This window comes from Sinohyriopsis cumingii, chromosome 3 (genome assembly GCF_028554795.1).
Source record: "Sinohyriopsis cumingii isolate HCF-2022 chromosome 3, ASM2855479v2, whole genome shotgun sequence".
Lineage (NCBI taxonomy): Eukaryota > Metazoa > Mollusca > Bivalvia > Unionida > Unionidae > Sinohyriopsis > Sinohyriopsis cumingii.
In genome coordinates this window covers 76,076,682-76,094,452 of record NC_142963.1, presented here as the reverse complement: position 1 = coordinate 76,094,452, position 17,771 = coordinate 76,076,682, and the positions used below count along the sequence as shown (strand labels likewise).

The 17,771-nt window shown below is 33.3% G+C and overlaps 1 protein-coding gene across 1 annotated transcript in view; it reads right to left on the bottom strand.

The window, feature by feature from the left end:
- LOC149803137 (cholesterol transporter ABCA5-like) overlaps positions 1–17,771 on the bottom strand; it is a 95,843-nt gene that overhangs the window by 38,026 nt on the left and 40,046 nt on the right. Inside the window, exons 7-15 of the mRNA XM_089952758.1 lie at positions 17,596–17,729; positions 15,064–15,216; positions 12,337–12,456; positions 8,543–8,681; positions 6,640–6,730; positions 5,701–5,840; positions 4,731–4,847; positions 3,359–3,817; positions 882–1,021 (exon numbers count right to left, since the gene is read on the bottom strand). Of these exons, the coding sequence (XP_089808884.1) occupies positions 882–1,021; positions 3,359–3,817; positions 4,731–4,847; positions 5,701–5,840; positions 6,640–6,730; positions 8,543–8,681; positions 12,337–12,456; positions 15,064–15,216; positions 17,596–17,729 (1,493 nt within the window). The remainder of the gene's footprint in view (positions 1–881; positions 1,022–3,358; positions 3,818–4,730; positions 4,848–5,700; positions 5,841–6,639; positions 6,731–8,542; positions 8,682–12,336; positions 12,457–15,063; positions 15,217–17,595; positions 17,730–17,771) is intronic.

The following is a 17,771-nucleotide window of genomic DNA, read 5'->3' as shown; positions in this document are numbered from 1 at the left end:
TAATGAAACCTACCATTTACAGTGGAAACAATTACTAAAAATGACATGCAATATTACTAAGTCAACTCTGTTCTGGTGTTGTAGATTTGAAAGTTTACATCATGACAGGTGAAGTCTTTGAAACACATGAAAGTTTCTGAACTTAATTATTCTTTCTTGTAATAACACCAAATTGCCAAACAAAGCACCAATAACTACTCTGCACCATGGTCTTATTGGTAGTCATAAAGTAACATTGTGACTATTTTTATCACTCTGAACATTCCAGACAACAGTGTAACATTTAGCAGCAAGGAAACAAGTTTGTATCCTAACAACAGTGATATATTTATCAGTAAGGAAACTAGTCCATATCCTGACAGCAGTGATAAATTTATTAGTAAGGAAACTAGTTTGTATTCAGACAACTGTGATAAATTTATCAGGAAGGAAACTAGTCTGTATTCTGGCAAAAGTGATATATTTATCAGTAAGGAAACTAGTCTGTATTCAGACAACTTTTCTGTGATACCATAAGGAAACTAGTTTATATCCAGATAACAGTGATACATTTACCGGTAAAAAAGACAACAGTGATACATTTATCAGTAAGGAAACTAGTATGTATCCAGACAACAGTGATACATTTATCAGCAAGGATTCACTAGTCTGTAGTCAGAAAACAGTATACATTTATCAGTAATATTATTTACAAAGAAATTCTTATACAATTTCCTGCACTTAAATAGCATTCACATTACTGGAAAATCATACAAAACACTGCTGGATGCAATATAGTGTTTTCCATGAACTTAGAAATGTTAAGTGCTTTGGTCTTCAGAAAGATTACTAACAAAGATATCGTAAGCACAGATTGAGTACAGTGAAAAAAGGTCACTCACAGTCATATTGAAGTCTAATTTTCTTAAATCTAGTCCTAGGTAATGGGGATAGTTTTGCAGAAGTGAGGTTGTTGAGCTGAAGTTCTCTGTCTGATATAGCTGTGATATGTTTCCAAGAAAATAACTGCTGGCCACTGATCCTAGACAGAAAAAAAAAGGGCATTGATTGGAAACATTTGAGAGAAAACCATAATTGGAAACATTTGAGAGAAAACCATAATAAGAAAAGTTACAAAATATGATTAAATTACTGCAGGGAAAATAAATCATACAATGAAATGTACTGGTATTTAAAAACTTCTGAATATTTTGTTTTAACTTTTTCTTTGAACCTGTCAATAAATTTAAAGCTAAATGATAGACAAAAAAAAGTTCTTTAAATTGATATGCAGCTGAATTTGTGGCATGCCAGACCCAGCAGATGTATGCATGTAACATCGGTAAATGATAGTGATCTAAAAATATAAGAAGAGAACTATTCTGTTAATGAGCAAAATGCATCCCATAAACTCTAGGTGCTCTTTGGTTACTCTCTCTGACTGATATTAAGGCAACATGGAAGAAGTTTGCAGATGCAATTTTTAAGTGTTTTCATCATTTCAAATATGGTCACAAATACATGGAAGATGACTCACAATCGGGAAGAATGTTGTCTGATTTGTGAGTGGGAATTTACTGCTCTGAGTGAAGAAAATGCTGGACAATATCTCTTTTATCGCTGGCATTAAGTCATCACCTTGTTTTAACATACTGAAGAAGTATATGAAGCTCAAAAAGGTTTGCACACGATGGGTCTTACATTTATTGATGGCTGATCAAAACAGAAATGCACATGATGGGTCTTACATTTATTTATGACTGATCAAAACAGACAGGCACACGATGGGCCTTACATTTATTGATGGCTAATCAAAACAGAAATGCACATGATGGGTCTTACATTTATTTATGACTGATCAAAACAGACAGGCACACGATGGGCCTTACATTTATTGATGGCTAATCAAAACAGAAATGCACATGATGGGTCTTACATTTATTTATGACTGATCAAAACAGACAGGCACACGATGGGCCTTACATTTATTGATGGCTAATCAAAACAGAAATGCACATGATGGGTCTTACATTTATTTATGACTGATCAAAACAGACAGGCACACGATGGGTCTTACATTTATTGATGGCTGATCAAAACAGACATGCACATGATGGGTCTTACATTTGTTGATGGCTGATCAAAACAGACATGCACACGATGGGTCTTACATTTGTTGATGGCTGATCAAAACAGACATGGGTTGAGATCACCAAAAATCTAATCACCAAATATGAAAAGAGTAACCAAAGACAATTGAATGAGACTGTCACAGGTGATGAAATGTGGATTTACCTTAATAATAAAGTTTGGATCCGAGAACAAAAGCAGAAACCACAAACCACTTGACATTGTTGGACTGTTGGGAGTGTTTTAAGTGTTTTTAATTCATTATTTTGATGCAAAAGAAAAGACCCAGTCATCAATATACCAATACTGGACTCTGCTAGTGTTCAAAGTGTTGCCATCCATCCATCAGTACCTGATGTATCGATCTAAGCCACAGCAACACACTGGTGAAATAATTCCAACATATTTACAGATTTTGTAAGGAAGCACAGCAACCAAATGTTGCAACTTCCTCCAGTAACTGTCCTGATTTAGATCCAAGTGCTCTTTGGCTGACTATCTGAAATCCACCATGCAGTTGCAAATGAAGTTTATGAATGTAGTGAACATAAAATGCAGTTTATGAATGCAGTGAACATAAAATGCCATTTAATAATTGGATAATCAGACTGAGGAAGTATATGGTACAGTGCATAGGCAGTATGTCAAGAGGATGCACTGTGATACTGATCACTAAGAAATTTGCTGTACAGTACACTAATATTCAGAACTTTCTAAATACCCCTTTTATGTTCGCAATTAAAAATGATTTACTAAGTTGCTATTTGATTTGGATTTTTTTAACCTGTAAAAATCCTGGATCACATGCCAAGTCATCTGGAAAAAACCCATTAGCTTTATGTATACCCCACTCTTCCTGTGCATGATATAATCAAAACAGACTCATATGTGTTGTTGTGTAATGTGCTGATAAATCAGGGGCAATGCTGCTTGATTTATACTCAATATATATTCAATGATAAGCCCATGTTGGGTTGTAAGCTCCACGGTGCAATACTGCTAATTTTTACAAACTTTTGGCAAATATATACTTACCATCTAAGGATATCTTTGCCTGATAATAGGCCCACCCCAACGTTTTAACCAATTTAATATGCAGGCACCTGGGCCTATCATGGAATAAATACAGTATATACCTTGATGTGTCAGTGCATTATGAGACAGCAAATCTTGATCTGCATTTTTGGCAGGGTATTAATACACCATAACATTACCAGAAGTACCAATTTAGATTTTTGACATCATTCACCTGCTGAATTATTGATCAGGAGAGCTGGTGTTGGTCCATACAAGCTTTTCTGACTGGAGATATAGCTGGATCTGGCATAGTAAAATGGATAAATTGGCAGAGCATTAGGGTTGTTGGCATTAGAGTTCACTCCCTTTTGTAAAACCTTATTTAGTACCAGACCAAGGATAACCAGCATCACTGGAATGATCAGCTGAAATGCCAGTGCTGCCTTGCTTCGAATATTTTGGAGAAATCGAAGCCTGAACATTGCCCAAAATCTTTGTGATGCTTGCTGATCTTTATCCACAGGTGATGAAAAAATTCTGGCAAATTCATTGGAAGTGGTAAGTTCAGTATCAACCTCTGAACTACTTCCTGAAGTTGTTGAGTTCTGTGTTAGGATGTCTTTATTACCATCAGAAGTGTATTTCATTCCTTCTGCTAAATCTGACAAATTAATGTCTTCACGATCACCCTCTGTAAATATAACAAATTACACAATCAGAGCACACTTCTGCTTCAAATAGCATCAATAATTCAAACTCAGTAAGGGACATAAAACCAAAGACAGTGAAAGTTCTGATTACAACTCTCTTCTTTCTATGAAGTAGATGCAAACTGGGGAACATGTATTGCAAATGAGTGGATTTTAGTAGATCATAATATTCATGTTTTATAGAAGGATGATTCATTGGTACTTTAAATTCATGATATGGTCACATAGCAATAGCAAAAACCATGGTATCCCATAACATGTACTTAAAAGTATATTAATTTACAGTCAAGAAAAATATTAAAATTGTGGGGTACAAACAAAACAATTATTGAAAACATGCATACAAGTGCAATTACTTATTACAAAAGAAAAGATGAAAATTTTATTACATTTTAAAACAATTCAAATTAAATCATGCCTCTGTAATGCAAATTTTACACAGTTTTCATTTTAGATTAAATAAAAATGACCATCAGTTATGGAACTTGAATATTAAAACAGGAAGTAAAATGTATTTCATAAATTTCTTTAGTTAACTGAAATGTCATGCTACTGCAGATTACGCAGCCTGTGATGATACCCAGTGGACCATGACCATCATGCTACTGCAGATTACACAGCCTGATGATACCCAGTGGACCATGACCATCATGTTACAGGAGATTACACAGCCTGATGATACCCAGTGGACCATGACCATCATGTTACAGGAGATTACACAGCCTGATGATACCCAGTGGACAGTGACCATCATGTTACAGGAGATTACACAGCCTGATGATACCCAGTGGACCATGACCATCATGCTACAAGAGGGTTTCACTGCATATGAATTAGAAGTAAAAAAATATCATACAAGGTTCTGAATGCTATTTGTATTTTTTTCTAACTTACCAAGTTTCAGAAAGACTTCTTCAAGTGTTGGCATGGAAACACCATAGCTACCAACACCTAATGACTCTGAATAGGTTTCCCTATCTCCTGTTTTCTCATCAAGTTTAATAAACAATCCTGCAATGGACAAAGTATATATTCATAAATTTTTTTTTATCAAAGAATCATTGCCATTTATAAAGTACTACTCATTTTGGAATAATTCAGTTCAGTGAATATAAAGTGTGTGTGTGTGTGTGTGTGTGTGTGTGTGTGTGTAAATGAAAGGTTATGAGAATATGTCCAGTTTATCTTTTGGCATTGCCATGATTCTTATACAGTAATCATACCGTCTTTAATTTTGTTGCACTATTTAAATTTCATCCGCCTATTATAAACTAAAATATTCATATTTTTTTTACAACAATTACCCATTCAATACTTATTTTTGTAATCTGCATACAACAATTACCCATTAAATAATTATTGACATAAATCTGCATACAACAATTACCCATTCAATAATTATTTATTTAATGTACATACAACAATTACCCTTTCAATAATTATTGACATAATCTGCATACAAAAATTACCCATTCAATAATTATTTATTTAATGTACATACAACAATTACCCATTCAATAATTATTGACATAATCTGCATACAAAAATTACCCATTCAATAATTATTTATTTAATGTACATACAACAATTATCCATTCAATAATTTTTTTTAATGTACATACAGCAATTACCCATTCAATAATTGTTTATTTAATGTACATTCAACAATTGCCCATTCAAAAACCTACGGCATATCAAGTATTCTTCCTGGGAAAATTATGAAACATTATTGTCAGTGAATTCAAAACAAACATACTATATTGGCTCAAATATATTTTGTAATATTTTGAAGAAAAGAAGACAACACTATTGGCATCATCAGAATATATGCTGATCAATCATTTATTCAAAATTTTATTCATACCTGCAAACTTGTCAACTTCCTGAAGAGGAAGAATCAGGCTTAGTTCCTTGCCATGGATTCTTGATACCTGTGCTGTTTGAACATAGGATGAAACAGCCTGGTGTACTTTATCTACATCACAATTTGGCTTCATTACCATGCTGTAATATTAATCATCAATCCATCATCATCATCATCATTATCATCATTATCAACATTAATTTTCTGAAGTAGGGTGTCTACAGTCAAGTATTTACTGGATTTACATTAAGGATTGTGCAAGTATATATGGATGGTTGTGGATTACCATATGTAATCGTATATACCTGTAATATATGGATGGTTGTGGATTTCAATATGTAATCGTGTATACCGGTAATATATGGATGGTTGTGGATTACCATATGTAATCGTGTATACCGGCAATATATGGATGGTTGTGGATTACCATATGTTATCGTGTATACCGGTAATATATGGATGGTTGTGGATTACCATATGTAATCATGTATACCGGCAATATATGGATGGTTGTGGATTACCATATGTTATTGTGTAAACCGGTAATATATGGATGGTTGTGAATTACCATATGTAATCGTGTATACCAGTAAGTCTGACCCATCTGCAAACTGCATGGATCTAGACCTACCATCACATAATGTGGCAGCAAATCAGGGTCTATGCAGTTTGTTAGGAGTAATAAGAAGACCAAACATGGATCTTAACCTGCATAATGTGATGAGAGGTTAGGATCAATGTTGTTTGCTGTTGGACCGTAACCATATTTGAGTTCATAGTATATATCCTAGTAGCTTAAAACTAAAGTGTCATATAAATAATTTTTTTGCATTTAATGTTTTAGTCGGTCACTTTATATTTCTAATTCTTTCAGTAAATGTTGCTGAAGAAATTCTTATATTTAAAATAGCAAATCGGTAAATAAAAATGGTAACTCACTTTAAATGATATCCTATTCCAAATCTATTTTTAAGAAAAAGGGAAGACCCACAGCAACGGAGATGGCCATTACTGATGATAGCTTTGCGATCTGGAAAACATAAGTGATATTGACATAATATTAAAGTCAGTTCTGACAAAACTATGAAAATATGTAATGTATTTTCTAATTGGTCACAAATACAGTTTTTTATGAATAAGAGCTGTGATAAAACACTAGAAACATTGATACATTTGTTATCATAGGATGTTGCAACTGTTATTAAACCAAGAATAACTAAACATTTAAAACATTTTTGACAATTAGTTTCAAAGAAGTCAGAATGGAGGAGAACAATTTGGTATTGCAAATTTGTAAATTGAATGATGGTTTCTATGCTTCAAATATCTTTATATAGCTGTGCTAACACCTGTCAGCTGCAAAGCTAGCATGTATGTACTCAGATGTACTCAGATCCTCAAATATTTTTTTCCTGTATTTCTCCAAATAAAAGTTTTCTCCACTTTCAGTCATATATACAAATTATCTCCACTTTCAGTCATATATAAAAATTATCTCCACTTTCAGTCATATATACAAATTATCTCCACTTTCAGTCATATATACAAATTATCTCCACTTTCAGTCATATATACAAATTATCTCCACTTTCAGTCACATATACAAATTATCTCCACTTTTAGTTATACCATATACTCGTTAATAAAACACTCTTGAGGCATTACATTTTCCAAAAGGGGGTGTTTATTGAAGCACAATAATGAAAGCTAAAGTTGTTCGTTTGATGTGCTGTTTTAATGACCACATATTTATCCCTAGGTCTTTCTGCCTCTGAATTCAATGATTGTAAATATCGGCACATTTTCCCACTGAGGAGCCAGGCAAAGTCATGTGTCATGTTCTTTTGATGTACTTTTATAATGGCAACATGCACATATTGGGTCTTTCAGTTACTGAGTTATGTTATGGTAAATGTGAGCACAGCAACAAGGATCAATTGATCAACACATTTTTCCACTCTGCAGGTTGTTGAAGTGGGGCTGTTAAATCTTTGAATTTGCTGCCCAGCTATGGTGTCATTTTGCGTGCCTTTGACTTTAGTAATTTATACACTGATATAGACACTGTAACAGTGTGATCAGACTGCTGCAACATTTTCTTGTAATCCTGGATCCGAAGAGGAGGGGTATTAAAAAGCACTACTTAATTCCTGTATTGCACTTATGGATTAAAGAAGGGTGATGATTCTTGTATTAAATTTTCATTCTTAAAAAAGGGGAGGGGACATTAATTAGAGTGGGAGCACTAATCAGGGAGTATATGGTATACACTCCTGAACACACAACCTTTAATCTATATACATGGCTCTCTCAATATAAGACCATCCATGATAACCATAAAATATACCACACTATAGTGAAATTGTCTAACTACATAACAAAATGGATACCATGCTAGCCTTTTAAAAATAAACTGTATTATAATAATGAAGGGATTATAGTGAGAGAGTCCTGTATTTATTAATTATCCAAAGAAACTTTGCAGTATGGGAGAGTACACCCCACTGTCAGAATCAATTAACTGAAAGGAATGTGTTAGTCCATGCCTACTTTTTTAAATCACAATTACGTGTTTATAAAAATAGTCTATATCACTGAAAGCAAATTTTTTAAATTTATTTTTACTTGTGGTGTACCAATTTGTTTTAGATTTTGGGATTGTTTTAAACCATAAATATTACAACCTTATAAAAGGTATTTGACATGTAATGAATGCATACATTCCTAAGAACTTGCTCAGATACTAAAAAAAACAACCATTTTTTTATTTAAAAAATTGATAACTTAAGTTCCCAACAAATGTTCATTTCAAAATATAAATGTTAATGACATTATAAATTACCTGCCAAAATATCTGCTTCATCCATGAAATGAGTTGTCAGCAGAATAATCCTGCCAGCCTTTTTTTCCTGAAGCAGTGACCAGATGTGTCGTCTGGAATATGGATCCATCCCTGCTGTGGGCTCATCCAAGAATATTATCTGACGTAAGAAATGACCCATTAATTTATTTGATTCTCATTTTTAAAATCTGATGTAAGAAGTGACCCATTTATTTATTTATTTGATTCTCATTTTTAAAATCTAGTGTAAAAACTGACCCATTAATTTATTTGATTCTCATTTTTAAAATCTAGTGTAAGAAGTGACCCATTTAGCTATTTGATTCTCATTTTTAAAATCTAGTGTAAAAAATGACCCATTAATTTATTTGATTCTCATTTTTAAAATCTAGTGTAAGAAGTGACCCATTTATTTATTTGATTCTCATTTTTAAAATCTAGTATAAAAAATGACCCATTAATTTATTTGATTCTCATTTTTAAAATCTAGTGTAAGAAGTGACCCATTTAGTTATTTGATTCTCATTTTTAAAATCTAGTGTAAAAAATGACCCATTAATTTATTTGATTCTCATTTTTTAAATCTAGTGTAAGAAGTGACCCAATTATTTATTTGATTCTCATTTTTAAAATCTAGTGTAAAAAATTACCCATTAATTTATTTGATTCTCATTTTTAAAATCTGATGCAAGAAGTGACCCATTAATTTATTTGATCCTCATATTTAAAAGTCTGTCTTTTTCATTTTATGGATCACATGTTTCCAGGGTGCTATCTAGATTTCTTTGAGGCACTAAAGCAATATGGACATTGGACCATTTAAGTTTTGAAGCAACATGCTAGGATTTTTCTTTTATTTTGGAATATTTTGTAGCATTATAAGTACGGAAAATGTTGGTCAACAAATGATATGGAACATTATTATAGACAAAAAAGGAAAGCAAAAATATTTTTTCCACTGCAAAGTGGCTGACATTTTTGAAGATAAAAAAGGTTCTCTAAAGGCAAATTGGTCCAAGGTTTGTGACTTAAATTTACACGATTCATCCTTGATGGGATGTCGATCCATTCTTATAAATTTAATCGTAGCTGGTATCCACTTTTATCATAAATCCATCAACACGAAGATTACCCGTGCTTTATAAGGTACTGAAGAGGGTGGCAAATTATAAAAAAAATATGAATAATTCTGTCTTCAAAATTGTGATTCACGTTCTGAAGAGGCTATTTTAATTCCATTTTTTATATATATATATATATATATATATATATATATATATATATATATATATATATATATATCCTTTAAAGCTGGAATGGTTTACAGTTTTGTCAAAAATCTGTTGAACCAAATAAAGAAAACCAATAAAACAAGAAATATCTTTTGTATAGAATTTTCAGTGTCACTGGTGGGGTTGCATGTTAAGAGTATTTATAAGTTATCATGCATGTGTTAATACTGAAAAATAGAATACCTTTATATAACATTTGGAACTTTTTCTATTTTTTAAGAATATGTAGTCATTTAGCTGATTATGTAATACAATTAGCAGTGAGATCTGTACAAGTTGTCTCCCTTGTTACATAATTTCAACATGCATGGGTAAATAGGTTCACTTCCGTTATAAGCCACATTTTTTTCCTTTCCGAAAGATGCTTGCCACAAGGATAAGGACAGCTTTACATGTGATTCAACTTTGATTATATAACCTACTGACCCACTTTTGAACAATTGACCCACTTATGGGCAAATTGGTCATTGCTTATCTGCATCCCTGTTGTTATAGAAGCCAGTCCACCAGTTTCAAGGAAATCTTACCATACATGCAAATTATTTATAAGGAAAGTATAGAGACCCTGTTACCTTTATTTGAACTTTACAACTAATTCTTAATTCTGATTTTAACAAGAACTTGTTCTATGCCTGAAAAAGTCAATGTTCTTTTGCAAACATTCTATGGTTTCTAGTCTGAAAAGATTTTTAAATAATTTTAAAAATTTAAATTGTAAGTTTGATCTCAAATGAAATTCCAAAACCTAGCATAAATTAGCTATAGTAGGCAGTTATGGAGCTGGCAAATAATATAGTCTCTTTTAAAACAATTTTATTATTTTTATTTGGCAGATAAACACTGTCCAGTGATTTGCAGTATGTGCTGCTATAGTAACCAATCACATTTCTCAGCAGGGTTCCTGCCACAAATTTATATAAAAGATTCTAGACCTTTTCCACACCTTTTCCAGACCAAAACCTTTCCAGACCCCCCAAGGAGTTCCAAATTCATATATTCAAACTGCTCAAGTTGTAATAATATTAGTTTTGAAAATTCTTTACTGATTGTGAGAATGAATACACAATGCTAAAACATATTGTAAAAATTATTAATGAACTCTGGTGTATTGATTGGTTAAATGTCAAGGTCACAGTGTACTTTGTGACTTCATACAATAAAGTTGTTGCCAGTGATGTAAATGAAGTGTCAACAAAAGACCCTCCCACATTTCAAGTATTTACCAGCAGCATACATGGCTAAGTCAGCCATTGTGTCAGCAATAATTCATGAGTAAATTATTTTCAGACATATTATGGTGTGAAATTGTCCAATAAACTAGATTCACATTTATAATAAAGACTACTAGAATACAAAAATATTTCCAGCTTAATGGAGAAATTGACTATTTAACTCATTCGGCCCCAGAGGTTTTTGTCATTTTTGCCTGAAATGTGTGTAGGAACGAGATTTGGGGTGCTATTTCTGAATACATTGTAATACAGCGGTTTTCAACAGATTATCCATGAGAATAATGCCTAGTTGTATTAGAAACATCAATTTCCATTGGTTATTTTGCTTGTGCATGAGCAGAAGGGTAAAAGTTGGAGTTCTTTTTTTTTTTTTTTTGCTTAATAGACCCATCATTTTCGTATGGAGACCGCAATTTATTCCAAATGCCCACCTTATCCTACTTTTTGCAAAGGTTCACCTGTTCACCTGTCTGTGTGCAGTTAAGACCGGTATGCCTTAGATCTGAGGCCAAAAGGTCTAAAATCCGGACACAAAATTGCATTCCGATCTCGAGCGAATTTTGGGTGAAAAAAAAACGGGTCCAAAAAATGAGCTTTTTTTAACTGTATTTTGTAGTGCAACTAGAACTTCCAGATTATTTGATATCATTTTAGAGCTATATCTGTCTGCTTTTTTTTAATACCATCCACGTTGGCCTATCTTAAATGGCCTTGATGCTGCAGGGCTTCAAAGTAGGGTACAGCCTCATCACGCCTACAGACGGGATCGGGGCCGAATCGGTTAAGTACTTCCAGCTTAATGGGAGGACTGTCTATTTAAGCACTTCCAGCTTAATGGGAGGACTGTCTATTTAAGCACTTCCAGCTTAATGGGAGGACTGTCTATTTAAGCACTTCCAGCTTAATGGGAGGACTGTCTATTTAAGCATTTCCAGCTTAATAGGAACTGACAATTTTAAACACTTCCAGTTTAATGGAGGGGGGACTGGCTATTTAAACACTTCCAGCTTAATAGGGGGGGACTGGCTGTTTAAGCACTTCCAGCTTAAAGGAAACTGACAATTTAAACACTTCCAGCTTAATGGGGGCTGGCTATGTAAGTACTTATAGCTTTATGGTGGACTGACTATTTAAGCATGTAACCATACTTAAGTGATTTCCTTGGCTGCATTATTTATCATTTTCTTTTGCAAATTCATTTTAAAAGAAAGAAGATATGATAATAGAGCTAGCTTGGTAAATGAACCCAGTTTTTCATTAACTACTGTACCTTGGGATCTCCTATCAATGCGATGGCAAGTGACAGCTTTCTTTTCTGTCCACCACTCAGATTTTCTGACTGTACATTCTCTTTACCTTCCAAATCTACATTCTTCAATGCAATCTTCACCTGTGAGGAGAAAGCCAAATTATAGACATATTTACACTAAAAAATATATTGTGTAAAGCACTCCCTCATTATAACACCACCCATGGCAGCCATATATTTTTAAAGCACCTTATAGTGAAATCACTTTATAATGAAGTACATACTACATACAATTCTATTATTGAATAATGAAATGGGATCATGCCTTATAATAGGAATGGTGTTTTAATGAAAGACCTTACAGTGAGGGACTGCTGTATAAATCAAAATGTTATACAAAACATAATAGTTTGGGTGAATTTAGTGTGGAAATTCATATTCACAAACATTTTTTTATTCATATTATTTCTTTTTGATGAAATAATACCAGTAATAATGAAAATAAATAATGTCAAGTGGCAATTTTTGAACTAAAGAAATACTGAACACCAATTTTTACTTCTTTGTCCATTCTTGAAGACAACAACTTTTACATCAAACAATTGAGATTTGACTGCTTCTTTAAGTGTATGTCAATTTGATAATATAGGTCCATTTACCCAACTAAAATTAAATATTAGTTGTTGTTCTTAAACTTAATACTAAAATAGTTTAACCAAAGTCTATTCAGTCTGGACTATTGAATGCTCTGCACCTTAACTGTCATAAAAAATAATGGTAGATGACATTTAGTACAAAAATGTATCAAGAACAAAAATATCAGGTCTAATCATAGTAAATAACAGTTTAATACAAATTTTGTTCAACACTTGCAGCTTTACTGTGACATCAGAGTGCATGACATTCAACCTGGCTTGTACTGGTACACACCTTTATGCTGACCTCAAAATTATCCATGTACTTTAACATTGGTTTTACCATATGTTTTTTCTCAGCATTTGTTATAAAATGACATTCCACATGATATGGACACATGAGGATGAAAATAAAGTGAAATTAACATAATTTAAAGGTATGTGTAATCAAAATTAAATAGATGATATTGATGGCCTACATGACCTTTGTGAATTGTACTTTATGACTGTATGTTGCTATCATGACAAAATTAAAGAATTGCTAAATATTGCAATTTGCAGCATAAATACTGACTTTAAAAAATAATGAAAGAATTATTAAATGTGATTTTCAGCATAATTATGAATTTTAAAACATTGCAAAAGAAATAATAAATCTGATCATAATCCTGCACTTAAACATGCATTCACATATTTAATTATTTACCTTTTCAGCTTTGACAGAAACAATGGTACAGTATGATTTTGGTTGCAAAAATAAGTATTATTCCCCCAAAAAATCTTTTATTTGCCAGCAACATTATTGTGCTTTTTTGTACACAAACATGGACACCCACATTAGTTTTAAGTTTCAGTGCATCAAAACAACTTTTAGTGTCACTGCTTGCTTCATTTGAAAGCGGCAAGCATAAATGAGTGCCTAAGTAAACTGTTGGTCAAACAGTCCATTTAGTTTGGAATGACCAGAGGCCGTGTCTTGTCCATCAGGGCCCTCGGTGTATACAGCAATTCAAGGCAATCAAGAATTCAACATACAGATAAATGCAGGACAGAGTTAATCCTACAAACCAATTTCGGAGAAGTGAAATGCTTGCTTGGGATGGTGAAAATGTCGTTTTATGGGTTGTTATACTGTAGCTGTCCAAACATTTCCTTACTAATGAAAGTATTGTACATAATTACTTATGTCAGGTGAAACTGCAAGCAACCTAGAGCCAGATTTGCCATTGTATAATAGCTGGCTGATCAGGGTCTATGTTGTTTTCAGTCCTAACAAATTGCACAGATCCAGATTTGTTGGCACATTATGCACTGGCAGATCTGGGTTTGTGCAGTTTGCAGTTGAATCAACTCATCAACAAGTATTTATAGTATTCATTTTTGTTATTATTACTGTACAGTATTTATAGTATTCATTTTTGTTATTATTACTGTACAGTATTTATAGTATTCATTTTTGTTATTATTACTGCACAGTATTTGTTTAAAATTCCTAAACTTCTACTCCATTCTTTATTTTCATAAATTTGTATTTTCCAAAAAATATTATAATGTAGTTCTATGCCATCAATGTAGCACATTAGTCACATGCCTAATATGACCTACCTACATGCATGTAATGGCAAAAATAGTCTCTCTCACATATATCAGTTACCTTCAAAACTAAATTACTTCAGTCGACGTGAGTAGTTTGCACTAGTTATACACAGTGTCACAAATAAAAATAAGACCATGCTTTTTGTATCTACAGCCATACATAACTGTAAAGATCAATGATGTCACCTGTTTACTAGCCTCTCCAAGATGGTGTGATTAGATTAATCATTTAACTATTGTTGTACTACAGTAATGGTGGCCATATTTGATTGCAGATCAGCATCATTCGAACAAAATTGAAGTATTTCCTTCCAGTATGCTTTCAATCTAATTTTATCGAACTTAGATGAGTGGCCTTTTAGAATATGTAATAAATAACAATTGTGAATGGACAATGCACCATGTACTCCATACGACTAACGAAGGACCACAAGCTGACACATGGCCTAAGTATGGCCAGTTGAGATAATAATAACTTGTGGGTAAAAGCTCATTTAAGAATGTTCTAAATTTGTACCTCTTGTTCAACATGTTCAGGAGGAACTCCTTTGATGGCTGCAAAAAGATTCAGGTGTTCGACACAGGTAAGCTCATCAAAGAGGATGTTGTGCTGTGGACAGATGCCTGTCATGCCTCGAATCTGACTCATGTCTTTGGCTTTGGATACGTCCTAAAAAAGTGATATGTGGGTTAATTGTACAGTCCTGTGAAGATGTGATGGCACACCGTGGAACAGCATGGGTGAGTTTAAATTTTTAAGAACAGGGGATTCAGATTATAGACTAATTTTGTACATCAACATACTTGTGACTAATTTAGTACATTAGCATACTTGTGACTAATTTATTATATCTGCATACTTGCAACTAATTTAGTATACCAGCATACTTGTGACTAATTTAGTATACCAGCATACTTGTGACTAATTTAGTATATCATCATACTTGTAACTAATTTAGTATATCAGCATTATTTGTGACTAAATCAGTATACAAGTATACTTGTGAATAATTCAGTATTCCAGACTACTTATGACTAATGTTAATGCTTTGCTACTGGGCAATTATAAACCACAGCACCGTAGCTATAGTGCTACCTATAAAAGCAAGCGAAGGACAACTGTAGTAAGTACCAGATATACTCATGTGTTGGACCATCTGCATAAACTCAGATATGCTCATGTGTTTAAGTTGGATCATCTGCATAAACTCAGATATACTCATGTGTTTAAGTTGGACCATCTGCATAAACTCAGATATGTTCACATAATGCACTGGCTGGTCTGGTTTTATGCAGTTTGTTAGGAATAATCACTAGAACAAACAACACAGACCCTGATCTGCCAGCACATTAAGCAAATCTATGTTGGTTAAATTTGGACTCAACTTATATGTGGGTCTATACAGTACTCTTTCATACCCAGGTATTTGAATGATGCGAATATATATCAGGATGACACTGGGGAACCCTTAGAGTTGCCATTACTGGATATTGAAGCCAAACTGCATAGCTAAAAAGCAACAGTATACATTATTTAGGACCTGTATTAATAAAACCCCTCAGCTTGAGTGAACACTAAAACCCAAAATTGTCTTCATTGTAAGTATTTCATTTATTTAAGTACTACAAATTAAACCAGATATATGTAACAGACACTAAAACTAAATATATTGCTATTTTGAGATTCTTTAATTCCAATTTATTACACTTTTAGTTTTTGGAGTGTCCACTGACTGGCCTTTAGGCATGAGTACACTGTGCTATAAATTTTTCTGGTTATTTACTTTGTTTGTTTAGCAAATAAACCAAACAACAACAAGACATCAGTCATTGTTCTGTGTGCTTAAAGATGCAGACATGTCTATGATAGGAAAGGGGAACTCAGTGGGAACTCATAGAAGCAGCATAACCCACTGGGTATTCAAATTTGTAGACATGTCTCTGATAGGAAATGGGAACTTGGTGGGAACTCAGAGATGCAGTATAACTCACTGGGTTTTCATATTTGTGGCAATGTCTCTGATAGGAAATGGGATCTCATGGATATCTCAATAGGTACTCATAGATACAGCAAAAATCACTGGTGTTCCAATTTGTAGACATGTCTTCTGATGGGAAATGGGATCTCATGGATACCTCAATAGGTCCTTACAGATACAGAAAAATTCACCGGTGTTCCAATTTGTAGACATGTCTCTGATGGGAAATGGGATATCATGGGTACCTTGACTGGTACTCACAGATGCAGCAGAAAATTTCATTTGGTCTTCAAATTGTGGATGGTAGCATTTATGAGGTCCATGAAAATTTGTATTCTCCATTAAGTGAAATTATGATACAAATTTTTAGGGGATAAAACTATTTGAGGCCATCAAGTCTTACATTACAATGATTTAGGAGACACAGCTATTTGGGGCTGTCTTATAATATAAGGATTTATGGTCCCGCTGTTGATATTCTGGTTTTGTGGGCATAATGATTCCATTTTTAATCTTACCATCATGACAAAGTCAACATTACATTATAATACTACTATATACACTCGAGGTGAATTGAAAACAATACAGACCCTGATCTGCCATGGCATAATGTGCTGATAGATCAGGGTCTGTGTTGTTTGTTTTACTGATTACTCCAAGCAAACTTCACAGACCCAGATCTGTCAGCACATTATGTGACCACATATCTGGGTCTGTGCAATTTTCAGTTGGACTTATAAGTGAATAAATATGGTATATATTTTAAACAAACTTAGCTAGAATCAAACATGTATGCTATGTAGAACTTCATTCTTTTCCATCTTAAACAAAGTTTCAAAATAAAACACAACCTAATTAACTGCATTGCTTCACTTGCTATTCACTCATGTATGCAGTACAGCATGCTTTAAGTGTTGATGGTATAACGTAATTAGAGTACAAATTATGCATTTAAATTAACATATATTTTATCTCCAATTACTAAATATCAGAATCATCAGAATGACTTATAACAGAATCAAGAAATCAAAATGTTTAACCATCATACAAAGCAACAAAAGAAGGCTTACATATCCCAATATAGTAGCATATCCAGAAGTGGGCCCCGTTAAGCCACACAGTATGTTCATTGTTGTCGTTTTCCCAGCCCCATTGTGTCCCAAAAGGGCTGTTATCTGATCCTCATAGATGGTTAATGACAGACCTGAAATTGTACACCATGACTAAATTAATGATGTAACACATG